General features: G+C 26.5%; 2 protein-coding genes across 3 annotated transcripts; one reads left to right on the top strand and one right to left on the bottom strand.

The window, feature by feature from the left end:
- Positions 1-571: 571 nt before the first annotated feature.
- LOC113555620 lies at positions 572-24,740 on the bottom strand. 2 transcript variants are annotated; one of them, XM_026960084.2, is made up of 7 exons: positions 24,655-24,740; positions 4,693-4,977; positions 1,583-1,807; positions 1,386-1,503; positions 1,154-1,318; positions 924-1,071; positions 572-841 (listed from the first exon to the last, which is right to left on the bottom strand). In XM_026960084.2, exons 2-7 carry the CDS (start codon positions 4,966-4,968, stop codon positions 691-693), a joined length of 1,083 nt encoding a protein of 360 aa, XP_026815885.1. In that variant the 5' UTR covers positions 4,969-4,977; positions 24,655-24,740; the 3' UTR covers positions 572-690. The 2 variants fall into 2 exon arrangements, with proteins under 2 accessions (XP_026815885.1, XP_026815884.1); XM_026960083.2 differs by lacking the exon at positions 24,655-24,740 and adding an exon at positions 5,071-5,296.
- On the top strand, positions 11,541-15,387 carry LOC113555619 (cystathionine beta-synthase). Its single transcript, XM_026960081.2, has 8 exons — positions 11,541-11,770; positions 11,852-12,025; positions 12,081-12,187; positions 12,266-12,400; positions 12,464-12,681; positions 12,754-13,036; positions 14,906-14,998; positions 15,098-15,387. The coding sequence occupies exons 2-8, from the start codon at positions 11,859-11,861 to the stop codon at positions 15,286-15,288; spliced, it is 1,194 nt and encodes a 397-aa protein (XP_026815882.1). The 5' UTR covers positions 11,541-11,770; positions 11,852-11,858; the 3' UTR covers positions 15,289-15,387.
- Positions 24,741-26,073: the final 1,333 nt, after the last annotated feature.

Raw genomic sequence — 26,073 nt, forward strand, 5'->3', positions numbered from 1 at the left:
ACCTATGCTTGTTTGATATTAGTAATATATAATGTTTACATAACTAATTTTATTGGAATATGCACATTTTTGTTTCAATAATACATGCAACATATGTTTTTTAGCCAACTTAATATAAAAGTATAATTTTGAATCAAAGCCGCAAATAGATATGTATATGATACTTTCTATTCAAATTTTGGGTAATATGTTAATTAAGATTTAATTTATTAAATATAAATATAGCTTAATACTAAACAAATAACAATTTATTTAAAAATAATTGTATAAGCATGCTAAATGTAAGAACTTTATTATTATTCTTATATTATATATTATTATTTAATGACTGTAATAAAAACTTATTGAATGTTTATAAAAGTTACATAAAAAAAATATTGGGTAATATTCTTTATAACAACATTTGAGAGATTAATGGTTTGTTTAAAACATTCTATATATAATTAAAATGTCATTAAATTTGTTAACTTTTCTTTATTTAAAGTATAATTATGGAAAATTATTATTAAGGAAACAAAATAACTCAAAAGTTCAATAGTTTAACAATTATTTAATATGTATATTAGTTCAATTTGAATTTACAGAATTAGTATTGTATTAGAAATTAGAATATGATAAAAGTGATGGAAATAAGAAAAAATTCAAACTTTAAAAAAAACTAAATAAATAAATAAAAGGATTTATATTATTTTATGATTGAGAAGGTTGTTGAGCGGTATTTTCTACTTCAAGTTGACGTAATTTTTCAGATTTACTAGCTAATTGAGTGGCCAACTCTCGATTAGCATAAGCATAGTACTCTAATAAATCTAATAAGCACCGACTATCTTGTTGTTCAGAACTGTAAAATAAAATCAACATTCAAACATTTAGTATTAAAGCTAAGTAAGTATATAGCTACATTTTGTAATAAACAAATTTACTTAGGAATTTCCTCAGGATTCGTTTGTTGACTTGTTGTAATATCATTGTTCTGCAACACTTGAGGTATCCATCGATCACAATAATTATTTTCTTCCCAACCACATACATCTGGTGGTGGTTTTTCTAGACTAAATTTTCTTATTGAATCTAAATAAAAATCATAAAAGTAAAGTATTCACCAAAAAAATGTTGTGAATTATAGTCAATTAAAAACAAAATATTTACTCACTTGCATATAGTAATGAAGATATTGTGACACATACAAACTCAATAACAAGTAATACAGCTATTCCATTTTTTGGTGACATCAACATATTAGCATCACAGTACGGTTGCATATCAGCAGCATCTTCTTGAGCATATACAGCAATAAATATAGCCAATAATACAGTCCCTGTAATTTAAATAAATAATTAAATGGATTTCTATAGATTTCAAATAAACTAGTTAATTTTTCTTACATAAAGATACTAATTGAAATGGAATAACTGCTAGGCGAGTAAGTCTTGCATAAGCACGCAAATGTCCACGAGATCTTAATGTTGTATGATGCATGTGTCGAGCAACATGGTCCAGTACCTATAAAAATAAACAATAATATAATATATTGTTTATTAAAATAAATACCTAATTGAATAAATTACTATATGCAACTTACCAAAAATAAAAACCATACACAACAATGAGCATAAACAAGAACATATAATGGTTCACATTTATCTTTAGGAGGTAGATCTGTTGGAGAAATTGTTGATGTGGTAGTCCCATGTTGTTCTGAAGGTGTTGAACGCCATACAATATCATCCATTTCTTTCTTATAGGCAATTTTTTCAAAAATTAAAACATTGGATTCTAAATAGACAGCGAATAATACCAAAATTGCCTAAAATTATAATAATAAAAAAAAATAATTTATAATTTTTATTTAATAACTTAAAAAAAATATCTTGTTTACATATAGGCTATTTATTTTTGTTAAAAGTATAAATATATTTTTATTTAAGTTAACTTGAGATGTAATTTATTCTTTCTTTGTTTGAAATTCACAATATAACAATCTCCTATCAATTATTATTTATATTTATTGAAATAATTCTATACTAGAGTAGATTGGCAAATCGGGAAATTAGGACCTTTCCTCAGGATTTAATTTTTGTATGACAAGAAATTGTATACATGTATTAGTATCTACTTTCAAATCGACTAAATTTACAAATGTTTATACAAGTACTCTGCTTAAGATATTTACTGATAAAAAGGGCTCGTAAGTTCATACATTTGCAGTATTTTTTGCTACATAGGAAAACATGTTAAGAGGATGCCATACCTGCATGTGTTATCTCTATCTTACTAATGTAACAAATTTTCGTTCAGCAGAATACATTTTGTGATGTTAACTTTAATATTAGAGTAAATTAACCTATTATCAAATTTAAAGGCAAGAATATTATCTAGGCAATGATATATGCTTTTAATGATGTTATTATTTTAAAGTGAGTTACAGCTATGCAAAATATTACAACTTTAAAATGTCCATAACTCACTTTAAAATGGTAATATCAATAAAATCACATGTCATTGTCTAGATAATATTCTTAACTTTAAATTTGATAATAGGTTAATTTACTCTAATATTAAAGCTAACATCATAAAATGTATTCTACTGAATGAAAATTTGTAATGATGTACGTTTGTAAGACAAAGACAACACATGCGTGTATGGCGTCCTCTTAACTGAGATACAAATCCATTTTATAACAATAGTAATAATTATATAAAGTTTAATAGTGCATGTTTTTGGTGTAAAGGCATATTTGTCAATTTGTCATATAGTAGATTTGTTAGGGTTATTAGTGCATATTATTACGTAAAAAAATATTTTATTTATTTATTTGAATATTTTTGTTCTTTTTTGTTTCTTATTTTATTTGTTTTCCTATTTACAAATATGATAGTTTTAGTTTATTTTAATTAAGTATATAAAAATTAAAAGGAATAAAATACTTTTAAAATTAATTGATGTTTTATTTTATTATTTCAAAATTTTCTCATGATTTTTTTACATAGTGTATATTTTACCAATGTTTAGAGTATAAATGCATGCTAATTTATGTATTTTTAGTGCAAGAACTTACGAGCCCTGCTGATGAATATAGATTTTGAATGAATGGAAAGGCTTGTAAAAAGTAATAGTGTATGTTTAAATTTTGATTTAACATGTTTGTTATTTACTAATTTTTATGGTTTAAAAATGAATTTTCCAATAAATTCTTAGATAATAGCATGAAAAAATGTTCAATAATATAGTATTGTTGGTACATAATTAGTGAAAAACTTTTATTTTAACTAAAAAGGTTATTGTGAGGGACACTTAGATTTATATTTTCCAAGATGCTTTGGGTGTAGAATAATTCAAAATATATCAATATATTGTGATTTTATATTTATATTATTTATCTATACTAAATATATAAAAATAATTCTTGTATAAAATTAATTCCATTTTTAAACTTTACTTTATAAATATTTTATCAAACTTTGTAGAATTGAAAATATTTAATACACTAATCAAATTTGTGTTGACATTAAATACTTACTTTTGAAAGTAGATATTGGACAAAAATATTTTTGAAATTGCATTATCATTTTAAAGCCCTAACTGTTATAACTTTATAAGTAATTATTGCATAACCAAGTATAGTATTTACTTTTTATTTAAAATAAAATATCCTATAACACCTTTTTTTGTAAAAAAGTTAATGAAAATTATTTCCAATATCAAAGAAAAAACTAATAATAGAAAATTTAATTTAAAATTTTTATATTCAAAGATTATTCATAAGCAAACATATCAATAATTATATTTATATGTATTTTCTAAATATTTTTTGTTCTTCTATGAACAACTTATGAGGATCATTTTAACTAAATAACAACTATTGTATCATACATGGATCTTGTCAAAAATATCTATAAAGAACACAAAAAGTCCTAAAATATGGTGTATATGTCTAAAATATGCTATTTATAAATTATTTATTAAGATGTCAAGTAGTTACAGTTATCAATTTAAGAAATACAACAAGAAACATTTTTTTTGCAAACAGAGTTAGATTTATATTACTTCTGTTTTTCCCAATTATTTTGAAAAGTACTAGAAATTTTTACTTTTTATTTTTAAAGTACTAACTACATCCAAATTGAGACCAGAAACCAACTTCAAAGTTGAAAATTTAAGCAATTGTACTGCTTTAAAAGATGATGACAGATAAAAAAAACACATTGTTGTTAAACCAATACAGTCATCACTTAGTTCAAAATCTAAAATTAAATACATTTCATTGAAAAGTAAAGTTTTGTAAAGGTAATAAATAATATAAACGTTTTATTCACATAAATATATAAAAATAAAATATATTTTATATACAAAGCAATGAAATATTTAAATTATAATTTATATATATGCAAAAATATACATTTTGTACTATCTGTCTTTGTTTATAAAATATTTAATGATAAAAATTAAAAATGTAATATGGATTATATTAGAAGAATATTAAATTATTTGTTATATTAAGCCTTATAATTCCAAAATATCTCAATATTATTAATTATTGGACTTAAACATTTTTAATACATACTCAAACACACATAAATTACTACTAGAAAACCAACAATTTTTATAAATATTTATATTTGGACTGATGTAATATGGTTTTAAAGGATATTTATTACTGAAATTAAAAATAGAGCAAAATATTTCCTTACAGTACATAATATATGAATGAAGGTTATCCATGGTTGAGAGTAGTATGTATTTGATTTAGATCCGTTTTCTTCCAAAAAAGAACAATGGCACTTGTATTTTTTTTTTACTAATTTGCAGTTTGATATTAAATTTGTATGATCATTCATATCAAATACATAATCGTTACTGTTGGTACTGTTACAGTCAATTTGGCATATGTTTGTAGATGAATTACAGCATTTTTGATGGCAACGGTTATTTGTGGACGATACATTATCACTGAGTAGTGTATCCATTTTGTAAGCCTAAAAACAAATAATAGGTACCTTTTAAGTTATGATTAACATTCTAATGTATTTCTGTAAACTTTATGATACAGTAAAATTATACATAATTACCTATTATAACAAAATTTCTTTAAGCATTAATTTTTTTATTTAAAATCAACATATTATTAACAATAAATTACATTTGTTTAAACTATGTGAATTTTTTACGAAAGATAAATTCAAAGTCATAATATTAAAGGTAGTCGATTATATGGCTGATTAAAAATAATTCTTGAAACATTTAATGTGTAATGTGCGTGGTAGTAATTTAATACTTTATTAATTATTTTCTGTAATAAATAAGCAATAATATTTCATCGTATAGACCATTTACTTTTGTTATCATAACTAAAATGATAAACATAATACATAACATATGATGATTGATAAAATTATGCAATAATATATCGATAGTTTTCGAAATATCGATTGTTATAAACTTATAACCAAACAAATCGATTCAATTATCGTATCGTATCGTTTAGGACCTACATTTTAGCCTTTAGTTTATTCTCTTTAGGTACATTGGTACATTAATAAATTTACGTAGTACTACCAGTACTTACTATCTACATTTTTTACTTTTAACCACCATCTATGGTCTACACCATCCCCTGTCTTCGATTTATTATTTTTCTTTTAGTAATATTGGTGGGTTGAACTAATTTTTCCTAAAAACCATTCACGCACTATATTCTAATATTATAATATTACTTATTATATTGGGTACTTTCCTGTTATACGAGACTACATATGTAGCGTGTGTTATGTAAAATACATTAAAAATGATTACTAGGTATTTAAATCATTTTTTTATGTATATAATTCGAATATAGCCATCCCAACAATACCTACTGATTAAAAAAATATCAAAGAATTAAATATTAATATTAAATAAGACTAAGGTAGTCTGTGATAATAGGAAAGTGAGCAAATTTTGGTAGTCTAACAGATAACAGGATTGTGGTGTTTCACAAAACAACCGCGGTAGTCTTATATAACGGAGGTAGTCGCGAAAATAGCCGTAGTCTCGTATAACAGGAAAGTACCTTTTATTATAATGTAATTGCATTTGTTTTTGTGGCTTGACTTTAAGGCCAGTAGAGTGGTTTAAAATTTAATGTCATGTTACCACGACTTAAAATATGGCATTTTTTAAAATTAATCTTTATTTTCATATCTTTTAAGCTTTATTTTTGTATACAGCATTTTACTCCGAAATGACGTAGACGGTAGCAACTGACAAAAATTCGATTTTACTATTTACCGATAGGCGGTTGAGTATGTCGCGCCGAACACGTCGACTACAAATTATTAAGATAATATTGAAATAATAATGTCTACATGGATGTAAATGTAGTTATTTTAGATATCGGTTGGTTCCTGTAACTCTATAAGAACAACTATGAGATACCTGCATACAGGCTTGCATACCAAAAAATATTTTGTGTGGGTTTTAAGATTGATAATTTTAATACTTATTAATTCTCCTGATATTTGGAGGGGAGCTGAACCCATAAAACCCCACTTGTGTACGTGTCTGGGTATATTTATTGACATATAGTATTAAATTTATAGGCTTGAATTTAAAAATATTATAAATTTTAAAAATTTGATCTTTAAACACTTATAAACAAAATTGTATCTAATCTAATTGAATGATTTCTAAGGATTGAGGTTATTGTGTAGATATTATAAATTATTATATGAGTATAAGCAATGTTTAATTTCTCTAATAGTAATCTGTAGTACGGTAGGTAGATTGAACTAATTTTTGCCAACATTAAATTGCATACATGATATATTATTTTAATAATATAGAAAACACCTATAATTGTTTTATAAGTTAATTCATGATATTGTATGCATACATGATAGGTACCTCAGGGGCGCAATTTCAATGAAAAAACTTAAGAGTGCTGAAGCTTCTCTACCTTTTTATATAATATTATCATGAAGTGTTATGGATACATGTTACTATTAAAATCTAAATTAACTTGAAACAATTTGTTGGTGCTAATTTCAAAATTGGGAGGTGCTGCAGAGCACACCAAGACCAAGCCCCCTCAAATTGCGCCTATGAGGTACCTACATGCGTAGATGTAGAGTATAGATGTAACGTACAACGATGTAAATAAGTTTGTCAAATAAATACTTCGAAAATTGCATTATAATTATACATAGAAAAAGTAAACAATAATATACCTATAGCATATAGGTCAGTGGCGTATTTAGGATTTTGTCAAAGGGATGGACGGGTGGTGAATATACTTTGGTAAATATACCATCACCATCACTGTTGATATCATCAGTAAGTACAGATATTGAACATATTATATTTATTATTTGTAAAGCTATTTCGTTTTGATAAAAAATAAAGAAGTATCAAAATATGTGTTAAATTATTGCAATTATTTAGAATGTCGAACAAAAATATATATTTTTATAAACATCAGAATAATTGTTATAACTTATAAATTATAGTTATAACATACTTATTGAGTATTAATTAATATTTATGCCCTATCCGTACAATATGTTTTGAATTTTTGATGTATTATAATATAGAAGTACTAAACGAGCCTAGTACTAAAAGTCTAAATTGGCCGCTCAGTCGCTGAATATTTAAATATTGTGTACTTACCTATAGTCTATAGGCTATACTATAATGTTTATTATTTACTATGGAGTACGGATCCACGAGGTATTTCCTTAAAAAAGTAACCAAATGCTTATTTTTTGAACTTAGAACTTAAAAGTATGGTTATAGCTAGATGATTATTGACAGTATTTTATATGATACGAAACGTATTCTCAATCATATATTCAATTTAGCATTATATAGCAGTAAGCAGCGTGTAAACTACAAACATTGATCATAATTTATAATTCATATTTAAAATGCTTAATATATCATTACGAATATTATAATTATTAGGTACAACAAATTACAAAATAACTAAAAATTTTGTTTTGTTTAAATATCTAATTTCATCAACATTTTTATTTGAAATATTAAAAAAATTGTGGAAAATTTGTAATTTCAACTACCAAAAAATGTGCAAAATGTCATAATTTTGACGTATTTTGTCAAAATTTGAACTTCAAATACTTATAAAATAAATTACCGTGACCATGTATTTTCGATATTTTTTAATTACTATATAAGGATAAATTATGAATAATCTAGCTTGCTTTAAATGTAACATTTTTTTATTCAATATAGTAAAAAAATAAAAATAATATCATTATATATAGGTATATTATTTATTTAACAGTGTACCTAATGTAATAATATCTATATAGGTACAGTGATTAACATAGTGTATGTTATTCTATGATTAAGCCCTGTGCGCTGTGCCCCTGTTCATGTGGTAAATATTTTATTAAATGTATTAAAATATTCGACCGTGTGAACAAGGCTTTACAGTTTCATTATAATATACATAATTTATTACTAATAAAGTAATGAGTTATAAGAACAATAATGTCCTTGTTTTGAAGGGTTGGTTCTTAGTTTAATAGTATTCAATATTCAAATATCATCGATTTTTTTAAAATTATTTTTACATTATTTTTATCTAACTTAAAATTTTACAAGTTTTTCTGTTCTAACATACCTACCTAACATTCAAAAACATTTTTAATCTGTGCTTATCATTTAATATTATAATATGTAGTCGTTTAATAATTTATATACTTGTACAAAGTTGTTGTGTCTATATTTATGATGAATTTTAATTTTGGAAACTAGATAATTATTTTATAGTTAGACTAGATAATTTTAATGTAGAAATTCAAGAATATTGTACAACAATACATTATGTTTTGATTTGAAGCACGAACTATAAATAGGTACCTAAGTATCCAATTACTGTAGCCAGTAGGCTGTAGGTGATAACTGATAGATGAGAAATTATTAAAACATACCAAGATTATAAATTAGCGGAAAAAACATATACCTATGTACAAATTGTTTTATAAATAATACTTTTCGCTAGAAATAGCATATTAAAAATTAACATACCTACACGTGATAAAGAATTAATGATAATTCTTGAACGAGCTGAATATTAAATAAATAAAGTTCCTATAATTAAGCATTGATTAAATATTAAGTATATTTAATCAATGCTATAAGTACCTAAATACCTACCAAAGTATTCACTAGCTATTGTCTATTCGTAAACGGTTTTAACTACATACTTATTACTTACTAAAAATATATTGCATAAGCATATTATGTATATCGTAGAAACTATAATTACATCATCTTTTAAGATATTGGAAGGTTTGAGTAAATAATACATTTTAAACTGTAGTTACTATATAGTTGAACATTCGTATAATTTTCCTAATTCTTGCATGATTTTCTATAACTTTCTTCAGCTATATTTTAAAAATAATAATACTTTATAATACTTTCATAATATTATTTTCAATATGTTTTTTTTTGTTTTGAGTGTAGAAAACATAATATTTATATTTGATTAAATATTTTTATAGGACTATTTGGGTGGTGGTTTTAAGTACCTATCTAGTATTATTTTAGTATAGTCAGTATATAGGTATCCACAGATTTTACTTTTTAATTACACCAAGGCATTTGTATTTGCATTTTTAATTTTCCATAAATAATTTGAAATTTTAATCAAATTTGTATAGCTAGTTTAGTAGTTATACTATTACTATATATGGTTCATGGTTGGATTCCTACTTATAATTTTAAAATAAAATAAATCAGAAATTATCTATATTTATATTTATACATAATATCATTAATATTGTTATAGATATCTAATTTAGCAATGCACGGACAATAATAAATACACTGCAGTTATAGTGTGAGACTGAGAGTGCTCAATGGAATAATATTAACTATTAAGGTACCTATCAACATTATGTAGATACGTCGTATAAGTACCTATTATAATATTAATAATTTTATAGTCTAACTTAATTTGTAGATAGGTTTATAAACATTTTTGATATGTTATACGGGCACACCGCATACCACAGACTACATATAAAATTTGTTTTTTTTTTTGATTTTAGTAGGTAGGTGGTTTAGTCGTTAAGTATGGCTGAACACATTTTGTGGGTACACATACAATATATCTCAATCTCATACCTCATATTATATTAAAATTTTATTTATGTGTAGACTAGCTAGATAATCAGGTGGCGTGATTTCTGTTTGATTAAGATTAAGGTCAAATCACCTATTTAATATTAGTTGAAAAAATTGATAAAGAATAAACTATATTGACTTTTATCTACCGTTGGTCATATTAAATGGACGTAAAAGTACATAGTACACAGAGTGATTGATTTATAAAATAACTCATTATTTTAAACTAATAATGTTTTTGAAATATTGTTTTTCAATTTTTTTAAGTTTTACCTAAACTAAACAATATTTTATTTTTTTAATTTTAATTTTTTTTTTGTGTATCACATGTAGGTATATCTTATTTCATATTCCAAAGCAAAATGTATTTTATAAAAGTCAATTATTGAACGAGTAGTTAGTAGTCAATTAATTATAAGTATTTAACGTTTAGATGAGCGGAGTATAGTTAAGTAACTTTTTAGGGTGTCTTTAGCTGTGTTACTCTGATCAGTCTGATCATCAAGCTAAATATTTACATAAATACTATTACATAAGGTGAATAAATTTATAACTCATAAACAAATTATCCAAAATATAATCTTTATATATTTAAATACTAAGTAGATATTCCAAAATAAATTTTCTGTTTTGTAGTAAAAAATAAAAATAAATGTTATCATTCAAAAACTTAAAAAAAATGAAAAAAAATATTGTAAAAATTATTTGCTAGAGTATTTTGATATTTTTATTTCGAATACATTCCTAAATTCCTAATTAGATCTAATGCACAATTTAAAGACTACTGACTACTATTTTATTAAAGGTGCTGATTTTAACGCTATACGTCTGTTAGTTTATTGACTATTGTTAATGTAATAATATTGACTATAAATTATTAATATAGTTATAACCTCGTAGAAAGGTGTAATATTGTAACGAGTGTAATGCATTATCTATAGACTGAAATATATATAACTTGAATAGGACCTATGTATCGATAGGTATGTATAATAAGGGTATAATATAATATTTTACTAAATACAAGTTTTTATTTTTGTAAAAATAATGTATGTACTATGGTTAAGGATGTTAAGGTACCTATAAATAATAAAAAGTTAAGTATCTAAGTTTAAAGTTAGTAAGTACATCTATATAAATATTAATTACTGTACAAAGCGTATCAAGCATGATGTAATTGGTAAATACCAAATCTATGTATAGTGTTAAAATAGAATTCAATGCCTCAAAAGACAATAGTCATTACTCATAAGTCATTACCATTAACATATTTTTGTCTGATATTAAATTGTTCATTCTGTATATGAATATACAAACGCACGAGATAACGAGAACATTATAGGTACCTATCAAAATGTTATCAACTTGTTATCATAACAATACTTGTTGCCTGTTTGTCAGCGGCAGTTGTCTACTTTTGTAGTAAGTTGTTCGGTGTTTAGCACTTCATCTTTGTTTATCTACGGCGGCAGCCGGCAAGAGGTTATCTGTAAATGTGTAATTGCAGTCGTTTAAGCGTGGTTTGAACGTTGATTACCATTTTATGATACGTCAATTTATTATTTAATAGTTTTCGTATTTAAAAAAAAATTATACTATTAAACGTGTAATTGTTTAATTTAATTATTTACGTGATTAGTGAGTATCTAATTGATGTTAATTGTAACAAGTGGACTATTTACCGGATTAAACAATTTTATGTTTTGGTTTTGATTGTAGCGTTACGATGGCAGATCCAGCTGTAGTATTGGCAAAAAAGGCGAAGATTGAAGGCTGTACTGGTTACGATTTAGATGAACATTTTGCGAAATTTAGGCCAGATAAAGATAGTCGGTGTACATGGACAAAAGATTCATGTCCTAAAGATTCACCTCATATTCACAATGATAATATGTAAGTATATTGTTATTTATAATTTCATTCACTTTTATAGTTTTTGAATTTTTAGAAATAATAAAAACGAAATCTTACCAAGTATATTGCATGCGATTGGGAATACACCTTTAGTGAAGTTGAATCGAATACCTCAATCAGAGGGCATTGAATGCGAGATTTGTAAGCATTTATATTAAATATAATATCTATTGTATTTTAAATAACGTTTTTATATTGATTATTACAAACATAATTTAGTGGCTAAATGTGAATTTTTGAATCCGGGTGGTAGTACTAAAGATAGAATTGGATGGAAAATGGTTGAAGATGCTGAACGTCAAGGATTGCTAAAACCGGGAATCACAATAATTGAGCCATCTTCGGGAAACACAGGTATTTTATTGTTTAGTGCTTTAAGTTTTTTTTATGTATGCACTTACTGATATTTTATTATAGGAATTGGGTTGGCCATGGCTGCTTCGGTTAAGGGATATAACTGCACAGTAGTGATGCCAATGAAAATGTCTCGCGAAAAGGTAGATGCTCTACGATTGTTAGGTGCAAAAATTATACGTACACCTACAGCAGCTGCATTTAACGAATTGGATGGTTTGATTCGTGTAGCACATAAATTACATTTGGAAGATCCTGAAAATACCATAATACTTGATCAGGTAAGATAATTTATAAGTTTTATTTATTACTAATTAATGAACCAAATTTATTTTTATTTTTTTGGTTTTTAGTATCGTAACAAATATAATCCTCTGGCACATTTTGATGGGACTGGCCAAGAAATATTGGAACAAACAAACTATAAAGTTGATGCAGTAGTGGCTGGTACTGGTACAGGTGGCACAATAACAGGCATTGGCAAGAAATTGAAACAAACTCTTGGAGATAAATGTCGCATAATAGCAGCTGATCCTTATGGTAGCATTTTATCACTGCCTGAAAGTCTTAATGAAACAGATATACAAGTATATGATGTTGAAGGGATTGGTTATGATTTCGTGCCAACAGTGTTGGGTAATAATTATTAACAATTAAATAATGTCTGATATTTTATATTAACATAGGTATGCCACAAACTTGTATGGAGATGAATTCTAGTATTTTATTAAATAACCCAATAGTTTTAAAAAAATAACTTATTTAAATCTTGACACCTTGTAAAATAACTTTTTAATAGAGTATAAATCATATTTTTTTTTTTACAATTAATTCATATATCAATTACATGTACATGTAAAAATATAGTTTTAACTTTTAATTAGGTATTATAGTATATAACATTTTTAAAAAGTTATAATCCTTGGTTAAATGGAAGCATATTCTTAAACACATTAATAATTTATTTCGGATTTATCTGCAAAGCTAATACAATTTTACTTTATAAATTATTATCAATATATACAGTCGCGTTTGCTATATACTGTTTTTGAATTTTGTTAACCAAATTTATTTTGGAAAAATTTTTTTAAAAAGAGCAACTAGTGACTACATATCCAACTATTTATGACCTATTTTATCTGAGTAATAAAAATACATTGTTACCCTTGGAAACACATAATCCATAGTAAAAGCATAATAGATAAATGCAATTTGTCTCATATAGTGTAATACAATATTTGCTCATCGACCTATTTAAGGTAATATCCTTAAGGCTATGAAGATATTTAATTAAATTCTTATATTACTAATGTTACCTTTATTAATGGTTATTTAAACCTCATGATTTATTAAATTGTAGTTTGGTAGTCATCATTCTATTTATAGAAATAAATAATTATTATACTGTTCCACAAATTTGTTATTGTCTTGGTAGTTATTAAATATATAAATAATTTTGTGGTAGATATCTTGAGTGTGCCATCCATTGATATTTATTTATTATATTACTTTCAATAAGCGAGCTTTATTTTATACTATAACTTTAAATATTTCAAATTACTGCTGTGTTTGGGAACCTCATGTAATAAAAAAATACATGTAGGATATCAAAAAAAGATGTGGGAAGTAACTTGGAATAACTGTATAATAAATTTATTGTACCTGTTTAAAATGTAGTGTTTTTTATAATATTATAATTAAACAGACCAGTGGCAGTTTGTGGGATACAAATATTTTACTTCATCATCATGACTTTATTGATAAAATAATGTTTGATATATAATGTAATGTATTATGGATGACAATAATAATAAGAATGTATAAAAATAGAACTTTGATGCAATTTATTTGTGTCCTGCATGGCCGTATCTCTGTATAATTACTCCAGTTAACAAGTGCAGTTAGTTGTATACAATACATATGGTACACAGCAGATTTATACTTGATATGCTATGCAGGAAGTCTAACTTCTATATACTTAGATGAATAAATAAGTAGAATTATATCAAATGGTTTATTGATTGTTTGAAAGTTGCAGCACAGTACCTATCTAATAGCATTGTATAATGGAAAAAGCTATATTGACTATACGGCTGATAAAATATTATGTTTTAATTTGAATTCTTTATAAATCATTTTTTTATTTATAGTTTTGGGTAGGGCACGGGGCACGATTATATTGCCACCAAACCATTTTTCAAGAATTGTAATTGATAGAAACCAAAAAACCATTGATTTGAATATATAATTATAATAAACCCTGTAATTTATGAACATGTTCCATATTTTTATCTAGATATTCCTCAAGAAGTATCGCTTAAAAGAAGTGATTTCAATAATAAATAGCAGTAATTCTCACCTACTTTTATCAGTGATGAGCTTTGTTACATAATTAATTTAAACATTTATTTACTAATTGAATTTTCTAAAATAGACTAAAATAAATATTAATTGTTACTTAATTTTAGTCATTAATCTGACAGTTTTATACAATTTTTGTTACAGATAGATCAGTTGTAGATGAATGGATCAAGACTGATGATAAACATTCTTTTCCTATGGCTAGAAGATTAGCGCGTGAAGAAGGATTGTTGTGTGGTAAATATAATATATATTATATTATATATATATATATAAAAAAAAAAACCATTAATATCAAACTGATACATTAATAGCATTTTATTTTATGTGATTTAGGTGGAAGCAGTGGTTCAGCTATGTATGTTGCTCTTCAGGTAGCTAAGACTATGAAGAAAGGGCAAAGACTAGTAGTAATATTGCCTGACGGTATACGAAATTATATGTCCAAGTTTGTTCAAGATGAATGGATGCGTGAAAAGGGACATACCCTTGTTGAAGATGAACAGAAATCATCTGAGAAAAATTAACAATAATATAAGGTACTTTCATTAACACATATTTGTATTATGTATTAAGAAAATTACACCAGAAAGGTTTGATTATATTTTAGAAATATTATAATAAAGTAATACACTTATAAAATGTAATACAGTATTTATAATTTTTTTTAATCATTATTCTTATTTATTATAATATTTTAATTATTAAAAAAAAAATAAATTATATTTGATTAATCATAACTTATGTTTTGTGATTTAAAATATCAAAATAAAAATATCTTATAAAATAAAATGTTTGTTGGTACTTAATATAATTTATTTCGATTACATGGGTGATATGATATTATTTTAGTTTATTTATGATTGAATAATTGCTAAAAAAAAAAACCAAGGTTGGTGATTATATAATATGTAATACCTTTAGTTTATTTAAAAAAATTGGCTTATCTAATAATTACCATGATAGTGTAGTTAAATTGTATATAATAACAGTAATAATATGGGTTTTTTCATAAAAAATAATTTGAGGAAAAAATCAAATTAAATTAAATCAAATATTGGTAATTTTTAAGCCTAAGAAAATATTAAATTAATAATTTCAATGTATATTATATTCAAACTTAGTTTTTAATTCTGACCACGTACAAAATATATCTTTGTTTAAATAAAATGTTTTAAAAAAATCAAGTTACCTATTTTATTTACCAGTTAATAGTTAAACATCAATACATAAAAACGTGCAATGTATGTCATACATATAAAACCAATCAAAAATATTTTAATTATTTTTAATTACATTTTTAATACAATTTTAAATGATAAAAAAAGAAGTTCTTTTTACATATCATAGATTTACTTACATATTAAAACTAAGGCAATATTTTTATCATACCAAACTATAATTTTTATGAAATCATAGACAATTATATTATTTAAATTGATTCATAGAAAAATATAATTATTATATTATGTTAAATTTTCCTGTGTGACTTAGTTAAGTTCAAAAATGATTCTGTAATATCACAAAACATTGTAATTTGTTGTAGAATAATTTGGAAAGTAACGTTCACTTATTATTTTTCGGATGTAAAGTGTTCCCTAAGCCACTCATTCAACCTAAAACTCTACTAGGCACTACAGCTTAGAATCAACTTTAGCGATGTTAAAAAAAAACAAGTACTGTAAATAACCTTTTAATTTTTAAATAAGTCAATATCAGTGAATGAAACCGTTGTAAGTCAATTACAAATATTTCGTATACAAATCATGTAATACAGTAATTTTATAAGCAAAATATAGTGACTCGATGACTAAATATGGAATTAAAAAAACTGCTTGACGTATGATGCTGAAATTTGGTTCGTAGGTGTTTTGTACTGTTGGGTAGGAGACTTAAGCTAAGAACCGGCTCGAATTAAGGGGGGGATTTTATAAAGGATAATTCGTAAGTTCATATATTATACGTATGATTTCGCTGCTAGAGAAATAAAGACATGTTGTTTTGGTTTAAAATTTAAAATAAATACAATGTAATACGAAACATAAAATTGATAGCAAACAATGTTTATATTATATATCGTTAATTATTGATGTATTTAACGATGTGCGCTCCCGCGCCCGCCGCTGCACTGCATTGCTGCACGCGTACGGCCGCGTTTTAATACGTGTTTAATCAGTGAATGACCTATCGCTTTTATACATATCTGTATAGTATATATTAATACACTAATACACTAATACACACACACACACACACACACACTTTATATAGCGGAATTGCCCAGTTTTGCCTGTGCGTAGTTTTAAATGTAAATGTAGTTATTTACAATTGCTGAATTATTCGGCGTTGCCCGTAAAAGAATTGTGATATTTTATTATATTACAATAGCAATGGAACAACGTTCAGTGGGCAACGGCTACCCGAACGGTTGAGTGATTGACACGTGATGTTAGTTATTGCCGTCGCACGTATCGCACGTAGCTGACATTTGGCAGGTAAAAGAGGTCACCTAAGAAAGGATTTTGCAAAGTTCGCGTTTTAAAGAGCGGTTCACACGGGGATTTGTTGGCTCATGAACGATTGTTGTTTGGTTTATAAAGGGTAGCCATTGGTTACCGAAAATAAAATAGTTATTATAATTGGATAAATTTTAGACCCACGTTTTATACTTGGTCAATACCGCCCATTTAACATCGCGCTCAACACGTAGGCTTAATAAATAGAACTGTCTTTATTCTATTTTATTAGTTTCAGCAACTTCCGGTTTCACACAGAAGAAAATAGTTAAAATATTTCACACTTAAAAAGGTTTTGCTTTCATACTGAGTTGCACGGGCAACGCCGAGTAATTCGGCTTATAATAAATATATACAATTGGTTTTGTTGATTTGTGACTTGTGTGTTAATTTTTGGCAACACCACGAGGATGAAAAAAATACGGTTATTAATTATTGTTTTGGCGAATTTATGTAAAATTGATATGTCGGAAATCAGAAAACCGAAAGTATTGTTTATCCACACGCGTGTTAAAGCTAAATGTTGGTATTAGACTACCATATATTTAACACGGATTCATTTTGCCGCTAGTATAATAACATATTTACATAATAATATTTATCTGGCATATATTCACAACGCGCGGACACAATGCCATCCGATTGTCATTCCGGGCAAAGATGATTATGCTTTACGACCACAGATATTCCTTTTCACCGTCAATTATTATATTTCGCATAATGATTTTTTTTTTTCTCTAATAATAATGCCGTTTTGTTATTCGCGTTATTGTCATAACTGTACCGCAATACAATGTGTACAAACACCTACGTATATACACGCGCATTATATATTATTATAATAATAATAATTCCGGGCCCCAGCGGTGGCGGGTGTACTAATACCATTTACGTCGTCGTTTTTACTCGGGTACAATGTATACATATTGTATTGTATACCCGCCGCAGCACGCGTTCCACTGCCGCCGCAGCCACCACCGTTTCACCACTCATACATTATTATATGACTTCTTCCCGTAATATTTGCACAGAAAACTTTTAATATAATTATTTTAATAATTCCGAACACCTGATGCTACGCCACATCGCTGAGTTGTTGTTTGTGCGCGCTGTGTGTTGTGAATAGACGTACCCACAGCTTTTGCAAACGATGACGACGAATGACGATTGAGTCGTAGAATACAATCCTATCGCGTGGTTAATGTTTTTTTTAACTACTCTCGACACGTATTGTATTCTATCAAATGCGCCGAACGCACATTATTAATATTATTTTTGTCGATGATACGATTTTTGTGTTCTTGTTTCTCGGTGGAAAATAAATTGACCACTCAGTTGTATGTCACGTAAATCATTAGGTATAGTATATATGGTCATAAAAAAAATAAAGACATTTTTGTGCATCGATTAACGACATAATTCATTTTCCTTACCTGTGTTTGGTTGGAACTAGGGTTAGGATTTCTATGCAGTAAAAAATTGTAAAATATGAATTTTATTTACCAAAATATGCAAAAACAGTTTTTTTAAAAATATTTGTTAATATTACACGCTATTATTAAATTATGTTTTTTTAAATTTTCAAATGTGAACGATCGGTGATTAAATCGAAGATTTATATTGACTGAAACTTGGCCTAACCGTTTATTATGTTACACATTTTTAGAAATGTTTTGAATCCCTTATTCTTCTTTAGTATTAAGTCCATTTTAGTTTAGATAGGTAGAAATATTACTACCTAGGTAGGTATATTTATGGTGATTTGACAAATAAACCAATAGTTATAGATGTTCATTAAATAAAATAATACCATTTAAAATTAACAAAATTCTCAACAATTTATATACATGCAATTATATGCACTATATTCAAAATATGCAAAAATATGCAAAAAAAAAAACTGTACTGTTTAATTAAGAATATAAGCCAAATTGTGGACATATCTGACAACTAATCAATTTGGACTTAGGAAAAAAACATGCAAATACATAGAAGTCCTAGCCCTAGTTATAACACTTATAACTATAAAAACTGTTATATTTTTATGAACAGGTCAACGGAGTGCTTATAACAGCATCAATGGTCAGGTGATTTTAATCTTAAAATTAAGAGAGTCAAAAAAGGGTAAAATCGAGTCTTATGATTTTTATGGTTAAAATGACGAATAAATATCTAAATTGAGTTCTACACGATTAAAAGCAAAACGTTATGCGTTTGATGTTTTGCGGCTAACAGAAATGTAAATGAAAAACGCTACCGATCGAAATCAATCATATATAATAATCGAGTTTGAGGATCGCGATGTTATGTGAAACACATGCAACGGCAAAGCTAATAAAACATTCGAGTACAAAAATGCATATTTGATATATTATGTATTGTACGACGAAGCGACGAGTCTATATTACTATGTATAATAAAGTTTCAATCGTTCGTTGAGTCAAAGGATCCATTCGTTCGACGTAAACTGTTTACGAAAAAATAAAATTCCGCGCGACTATAATGTAGTGCAATATTTATCGAATACGATAAAACTTTAAAATATACACAAGGACCGAATGCCGCCATCCCTCCACCGCGGCAACGCTCTCATCCGGGCCATAATTTATCTACACACACGCGATACGCACCCCTACACACGCTTAAAAGAACGTTGTGCATCTGTCCCGCGGGCGGTGCCACTCCGCCACCACTAATACAACACTAATAATACAATAACAACTTGTGAGGTGTCTTCGGTGTACAAGTACCTTGTAAGGCGCCTATACCCTAACTTAACCTGCACTCGTGTACACGTTCGCATGTACATAATAGATTACACAGTCACCTACTTAGTACTTTTACAATGTGTGTGTATATATATATACTGTCTAGGTGTTATTATTTTTGAGGTGTTGAACAAAACTCTCACATAATATTATCATCTTACTAAGCCACCGCCGCCGCCGCTGTCGTTATAAATATCGTTATTTTTCACGAACAAATTTGTTTATTATTAAAAGGGACGGCGACGCGAGGAAAAGCGTTAATAAAACGTCAACAAAACTACTAAACTACCGCGACGGCGACGGCATTTACCACGGCGAGTTTATTATTATTATTATTGTTATTATTATTATTACAATTTTACGTCGTCTTTCGGCTGGTCGGCCGGGTCGGGTATGGTATGTGTCGACGCGCGCCGCAAATATTATTATTACGACGACGACGACGACGACGTATTGTTATTGTTATTCGCAAACCGCCACCGCCACCGCCGCCGCGAAGGGTAGAAAATTGTATTATTATTATCGTAAAAACCAACTGTTGTTCGGCGGCGGAGGTGGCCAAGAGGTGTCGAGGGAGAGGAGAAAAAAGTACGCCACGACGAGCGACGCGTGTATTATAAAAAGATTATTAGGTACAATGTTGTTTACTCTCTACGTCTCTACGTGTATACCGAGTACCTACCTGCCTGCCACCGTCATCAGCTGGAGAATTTCCTCAACCCGTCGACACACCAGGCACAGTATACATATTATCGTCATTATTATTGTATTATTATCATAACCGCGCGATGATTATTATCATTCGTATACCCGTCGTCTCCGCGTTTTTTTATTAAATTAATATTTTTATTCACTATACAGAGTCGTTTTTAATTGTGTTCTATTTATTTTTCGCTGACGAATTTCGCGATCCATTTATATATTATTATTATTTAATTATCATATAGATCGCCGATTATATACACCGTTCGCACCGATTATCAACAAGCAGAATAGAGGTGTCGACTTCTTAACTCGGGAGTTGGTTTAAGATTAAATTGCTATTTATAGTCTGTGAGCCGGTGCTGCGTAGGGAGAGTTCTTAATAATCGTGTACGGTACCGGCGTTGTAAAATAAATTCACATTTTTATGATTTCCATTATAAAAATGCTTTCGGGGAAGCTGTCGAGAATTCTTTGACCGACAATGAAGATTAAAAGATAAGTGCAGTTTTTAATAACAAACGTGATCGTATAGTTTTTTAATTAATTTTCATTTTTGTTATTTCATATAAAAGCGATATTATTATTATGATTACACTCACTCGGAGTTTAAATAAAATATATAGTATAATAGGTTACAAGTGGCGTCATTTTAGTAGACTTGTTGGTTTATCTTAAAATAAGGACATTTTATTCTATTTTTTGACTGATTATGTGTTAGGACCTCAGGGTAATATTATTTAGCATACTACACCTATAATAGGTATTATAGTTAATATTATGTTAATATTCCTATGTTAATAGGAATTAAAAATACAGTAAAATATTTTTCAAATTTTGTTTCTTCACCTTTGGTAGCTACTACAGCTTCTATCAAAATATAATAAACAACAATTTTTTTTATAAAGAGTATTTCGAAACCTTTTATATTATTATTATTTAATTAATTATATTCGCAATCATCATAGACTACAATTTCGGTCTAGCCTGAGACAACAATAATTGTCCTAATACATGGTAGTGCACTTAATTTTTTTTTCATACCATTAAATAATTTATTTGTACTTTAAAACTATTATTTATAAATGTAAAAAAAATAATATAGTATTTATATACAATATTAGTATCAGAAGTGTAAAATATTTTATAAAAATGTGAAGCAATGAATTTTTTTAACAAAAATATTGATAATACCATGTATAAAGTGTTAATGTATAAAGTATTAAAGTGCATGGTCAATATATTATTACTACCTTAAACTATTATTTTATTTAAACATAAAAGTATATTATTATGCTATTGTAATGTAAGTATTTTACATAGTTGACCTTATGTAAATATTTAAGCGACGCATTGCTTGCTGTAAATGTTTTTTTATAAGATGCAGAACTTGTAGTTGGAACGGAAAGTGCTAAATGAAGCATTTTATTTAAATTTAAATTTAAAGATTAACTACTATTGGTAGGACTAGGAATTATGACAGGGGGCTAAAATCAAAGTTGGGGGCTTAGCCCCCTAATCCTCCCTAGTTATGCCTACGTGAATGAATTTTTAAAAGTAATTATTTTTGTGAAGATAGGCAGAGGGTTACTAAAATGTTATATAACAAAAATGTTTAATTGATAATTACCATGAGCCTATTGATATGTTATATAATAAGTAAATTTATATACGTATTTGCAATGTCCTCGGTAAAGTTTAGGTCTTTTTTGTAAGTGAAGATAAACATATGTGGATTACGGAAATAATTTTTTTTATAGAAATATTAATTTTTAATGCAATATATTTTAGGAGAATATTTTAACAAAGGATTTTTAAATATAATTTTTTTATTATTATTTATAAATACGTATCAACAGCCAGGTTATTAGTGTTTTTTTAAAATCAATTACAATCTATTACAATTTAAATACATAGATTAATGTATAGGTGTAATAGCTATATAAAATAACCCTGTGGTAAATAGCTTAAAAAAAATAGTACAATTTTTATGTGAACATTTTGTAAGTGATGATTTCTGGAATTGGTGCAAAAAATTCATAGAGATTTTATAAGGTAGGTATTATGTTCATTTCGAAATCCTACTAGTATTTGGTGAAAATATACGTGGCACACAAGTCACAGAAAGAGAAACGTACGTACAGAAAGATTGATTTTGTTTAGCCATTAGGCGATTGTGTCTATGTGTTAGGTTGGTGTACCCCATTCTCTAAGTTTATTATTTTTTACAGTCTACGTAGAAGCGATTTGTCGTATTCCCAAGGATGAGTGAATGATTTTATTTCTTTAAGTTTGTTGTTATCAAGTAGACTCCATTATTTCTGGCATAATTGATGTAAGTTTAGGTTTAAAATATTAATATTTTAGTTCAATATAAAATATGCAAATTAATAAGATAATTTACGATTAAATTAAAACATTTCAAAGATAAAATTTAACAATTAATCATTTTTGAAAATGTAGAATAATAAGGTCTTGCACATTTATCTACTTAAAATAAACCATGTACTTTCATATTCGTATATTATGTATGAATAAATTAATGCTTTTATCACAATCTTGAATTTAAAATATGTAGGTTATTTCTTTTTCATTCTATCGATTTAATTAAATTATAATCCTTAAAATTCATCATCTGAGTAATTAAAAATACTAAAAGTGGAATAGTAGACGTATATCCTTTATGAAAAATATTTTCTTTTTATTATTTTAGAATTCAAACAATATTTTATAAAAATATATCCATAATCTACAGATTGTAAAATATTGCTTTTAAGTATTTAATTGTTATAATAATATGTACAACTTAACATATATTAACATCTTACTGTACAAACCATACAACAGTAAGAATATAGAATCATAGTATAAATAGATAATATTTTAAAATAAATCAAAAATTTATCATTGCGTATAGTAAAATTCACAAAAATACAATATACGTAAAAGTTGTAAGTCTACACGAATAATGTTTTTATATATAAAAAATAATGGTGTTTGTATATTTTTTATATTTTTTAGTTTCAATATGAAATACTGATGTGGAATATTACCTATATTATATTTTTAAGCCTTAACTATAATAATTGAAGATTTTTTTAATTTTTTCACTACAAAATACTAATTGTAATATGTCATTTTCGTGATTTTGACGAGTTTTATAAAAATTAAAATCTTTAAATGCACATAAAAACAATTGCTCCTGTATATTTTTAATAGTTGTATACAGGTATAAGAAAAAGTAATGCAGGATTTTGTATTAAATTTTCGAGAATTTTGACCCATCGAATATTTTTTTACTGATATTTATAAAAAAAATACTAAAAATATTGAAAATTGTTTATGCCTATTATAAATAGCTATATAAAATTATACTGCATGTAGAGAAAACAATAATTTAAAAATTTGATGAAATAAAATAAAATAGATTTTATCAAAAACTTGGTTTTGCGTATAAATTTCAGTTTTTCCCGATTTTTTTGAGAAATATTGGTATTTATAATTTTGATCTTTCCTAAGTATAAAATAATTTCGATTTTATAATCAAAAACATTCTTAAAGCTCAAAATCGAAGTATTTTATCGGTTAATTATCATGTATACAGACACAAATAAAACAAAATATATGTATCTATAATAATAATAATAATTTATAATATGTAAATTTATAATTTATAAAATAATATGTATTATAAAATTAATACATTCATTGCTTCGCTCAGAAACTAATACAGATAAAAATGTTATGACATATTATTAATAAATGTTATTAGTTCTTTGATTTAATTTTAAAAAAAAATCATCTTATTCTATCTCTATACAATTTAGAGGGATATAGATCCTAGAGTATAATAAGCAAGTAATATACATTTATAAGTAAAAAAAAAAATGTGATATGAATTTCTTACCTTTTAATTCTAACGTATTTGTAAGTTATGATTTCTTCGTATGCTTATAGGAAAAAGGAAAAATTCATATATAATTATACATAATTCTGAGTTTTGACAAAAAAAGACTATAACACAGTTATTAAAAATTTAGAAGATTATAAAATCATGTATAAATCGACACTATCGAACGCTGAGGCCTATGGTCACTGGAAGAGAATTGGGTGGAACATTTTGTTTTCAATAGTATGGAATGAGTTTTAATTGAACGAATATTGAATACCTTGTGTTGTTTACTTAAGTGGTAGACTCCATAGTTCAATTATAATATGTAGGTATCTACTGTTTACCTTATGATTTTATTTGTTCCGTTATTGGCCTCATTTATCGGAAAGATGCCAATACAAAATATAAAAAGGTAGGTACATTGATTTTTGTACTTTATAACACACAAAGATAATCTAAATTATATTAATAGCTATAAATAAATACGAGTAGATAGGTAGGTTCTATGCATCTATACGACGTTATTGATCATCTGTTGTTCAATACTTGAGAATTGAGATTAAATTATGCAGGTAATAGTGATATTTATTACGTCTCTATATTTATTTTAGATTAAATTGAATTATCAATTATTGGGAAATTTTTTTTAAATAAGAAACATATCAGATCCAGATCCAGATGTAGTATAAAATTAAAAGATATATCTGTATATTGGTTTAAAATGTTACGGCTACGGTGGTTTCAAGTTGAACTCGGTCCGCGGCGAGCCGATCAGGTTGTATGGATATTGGTGGTACAGAATAACACAACACGCGATGTATGTACGAAATTTTGTTGACGCGGTTTATTGTTCGTACACAGATGAATACCGAATACCGATATGTATGGTAGGAACGCAAATCAAAATAAATATTATAGGTATTACTATGATTAATTATTTAAATTATTTTATTCATTGGTGATCACTGGTTAATCAATAACTATTAACTCTAATATTAACCATTACTATTATTAGTCATTATGTACTTAGTAAGTAACTATTGTAATAATTGCCGTTTATCGACATCGTACATTAGGTAGGGCGCGGCTAATATGCCGAGTGTGAGGTACGGCGAACGTGACCTAAGCAACAGACTAAAAATCACTATTTCCTTTTTGTTATAAAATTAAATTAATATTCACAATTTAAAACCATTTATTATGTATACTTTTGACCTACCTACTAAATTATAATTGTTCAGTTGTCTATATTTAATTAAATATAAGTGATGTAATAGTATAGTAGAAGGATTTAGTTTCAATTTCAATTTTAATCGAATTATAGTATAAAATGTTGTAGACAAGAAAGAACAATCAATATCCATTTAACAATCTTAAAGTTGTAGGTCTAAAAACAATGCAATAAGTTCCTTATTGTTATTTATAGTTTTGTGT

This window comes from Rhopalosiphum maidis, chromosome 3 (genome assembly GCF_003676215.2).
Source record: "Rhopalosiphum maidis isolate BTI-1 chromosome 3, ASM367621v3, whole genome shotgun sequence".
NCBI lineage: Eukaryota > Metazoa > Arthropoda > Insecta > Hemiptera > Aphididae > Rhopalosiphum > Rhopalosiphum maidis.

What these genes read in the sequence shown, in the direction of transcription:
- LOC113555620 (XM_026960084.2), bottom strand. Translation starts at nt 4,968, where the DNA reads ATGGATACACTACTCAGTGATAATGTATCGTCCACAAATAACCGTTGC. An exon ending in TCATTCATATATTATGTACT is followed by an intron (nt 1,808 to 4,692) that starts GTAAGGAAATAT and finishes TTATAATTTTAG; the next exon opens with GCAATTTTGGTATTATTCGC. An exon ending in GTGTATGGTTTTTATTTTTG is followed by an intron (nt 1,504 to 1,582) that starts GTAAGTTGCATA and finishes TTATTTTTATAG; the next exon opens with GTACTGGACCATGTTGCTCG.
- LOC113555619 (XM_026960081.2), top strand. Translation starts at nt 11,859, where the DNA reads ATGGCAGATCCAGCTGTAGTATTGGCAAAAAAGGCGAAGATTGAAGGC. An exon ending in GGGCATTGAATGCGAGATTT is followed by an intron (nt 12,188 to 12,265) that starts GTAAGCATTTAT and finishes AACATAATTTAG; the next exon opens with TGGCTAAATGTGAATTTTTG. An exon ending in ATACCATAATACTTGATCAG is followed by an intron (nt 12,682 to 12,753) that starts GTAAGATAATTT and finishes TTTGGTTTTTAG; the next exon opens with TATCGTAACAAATATAATCC.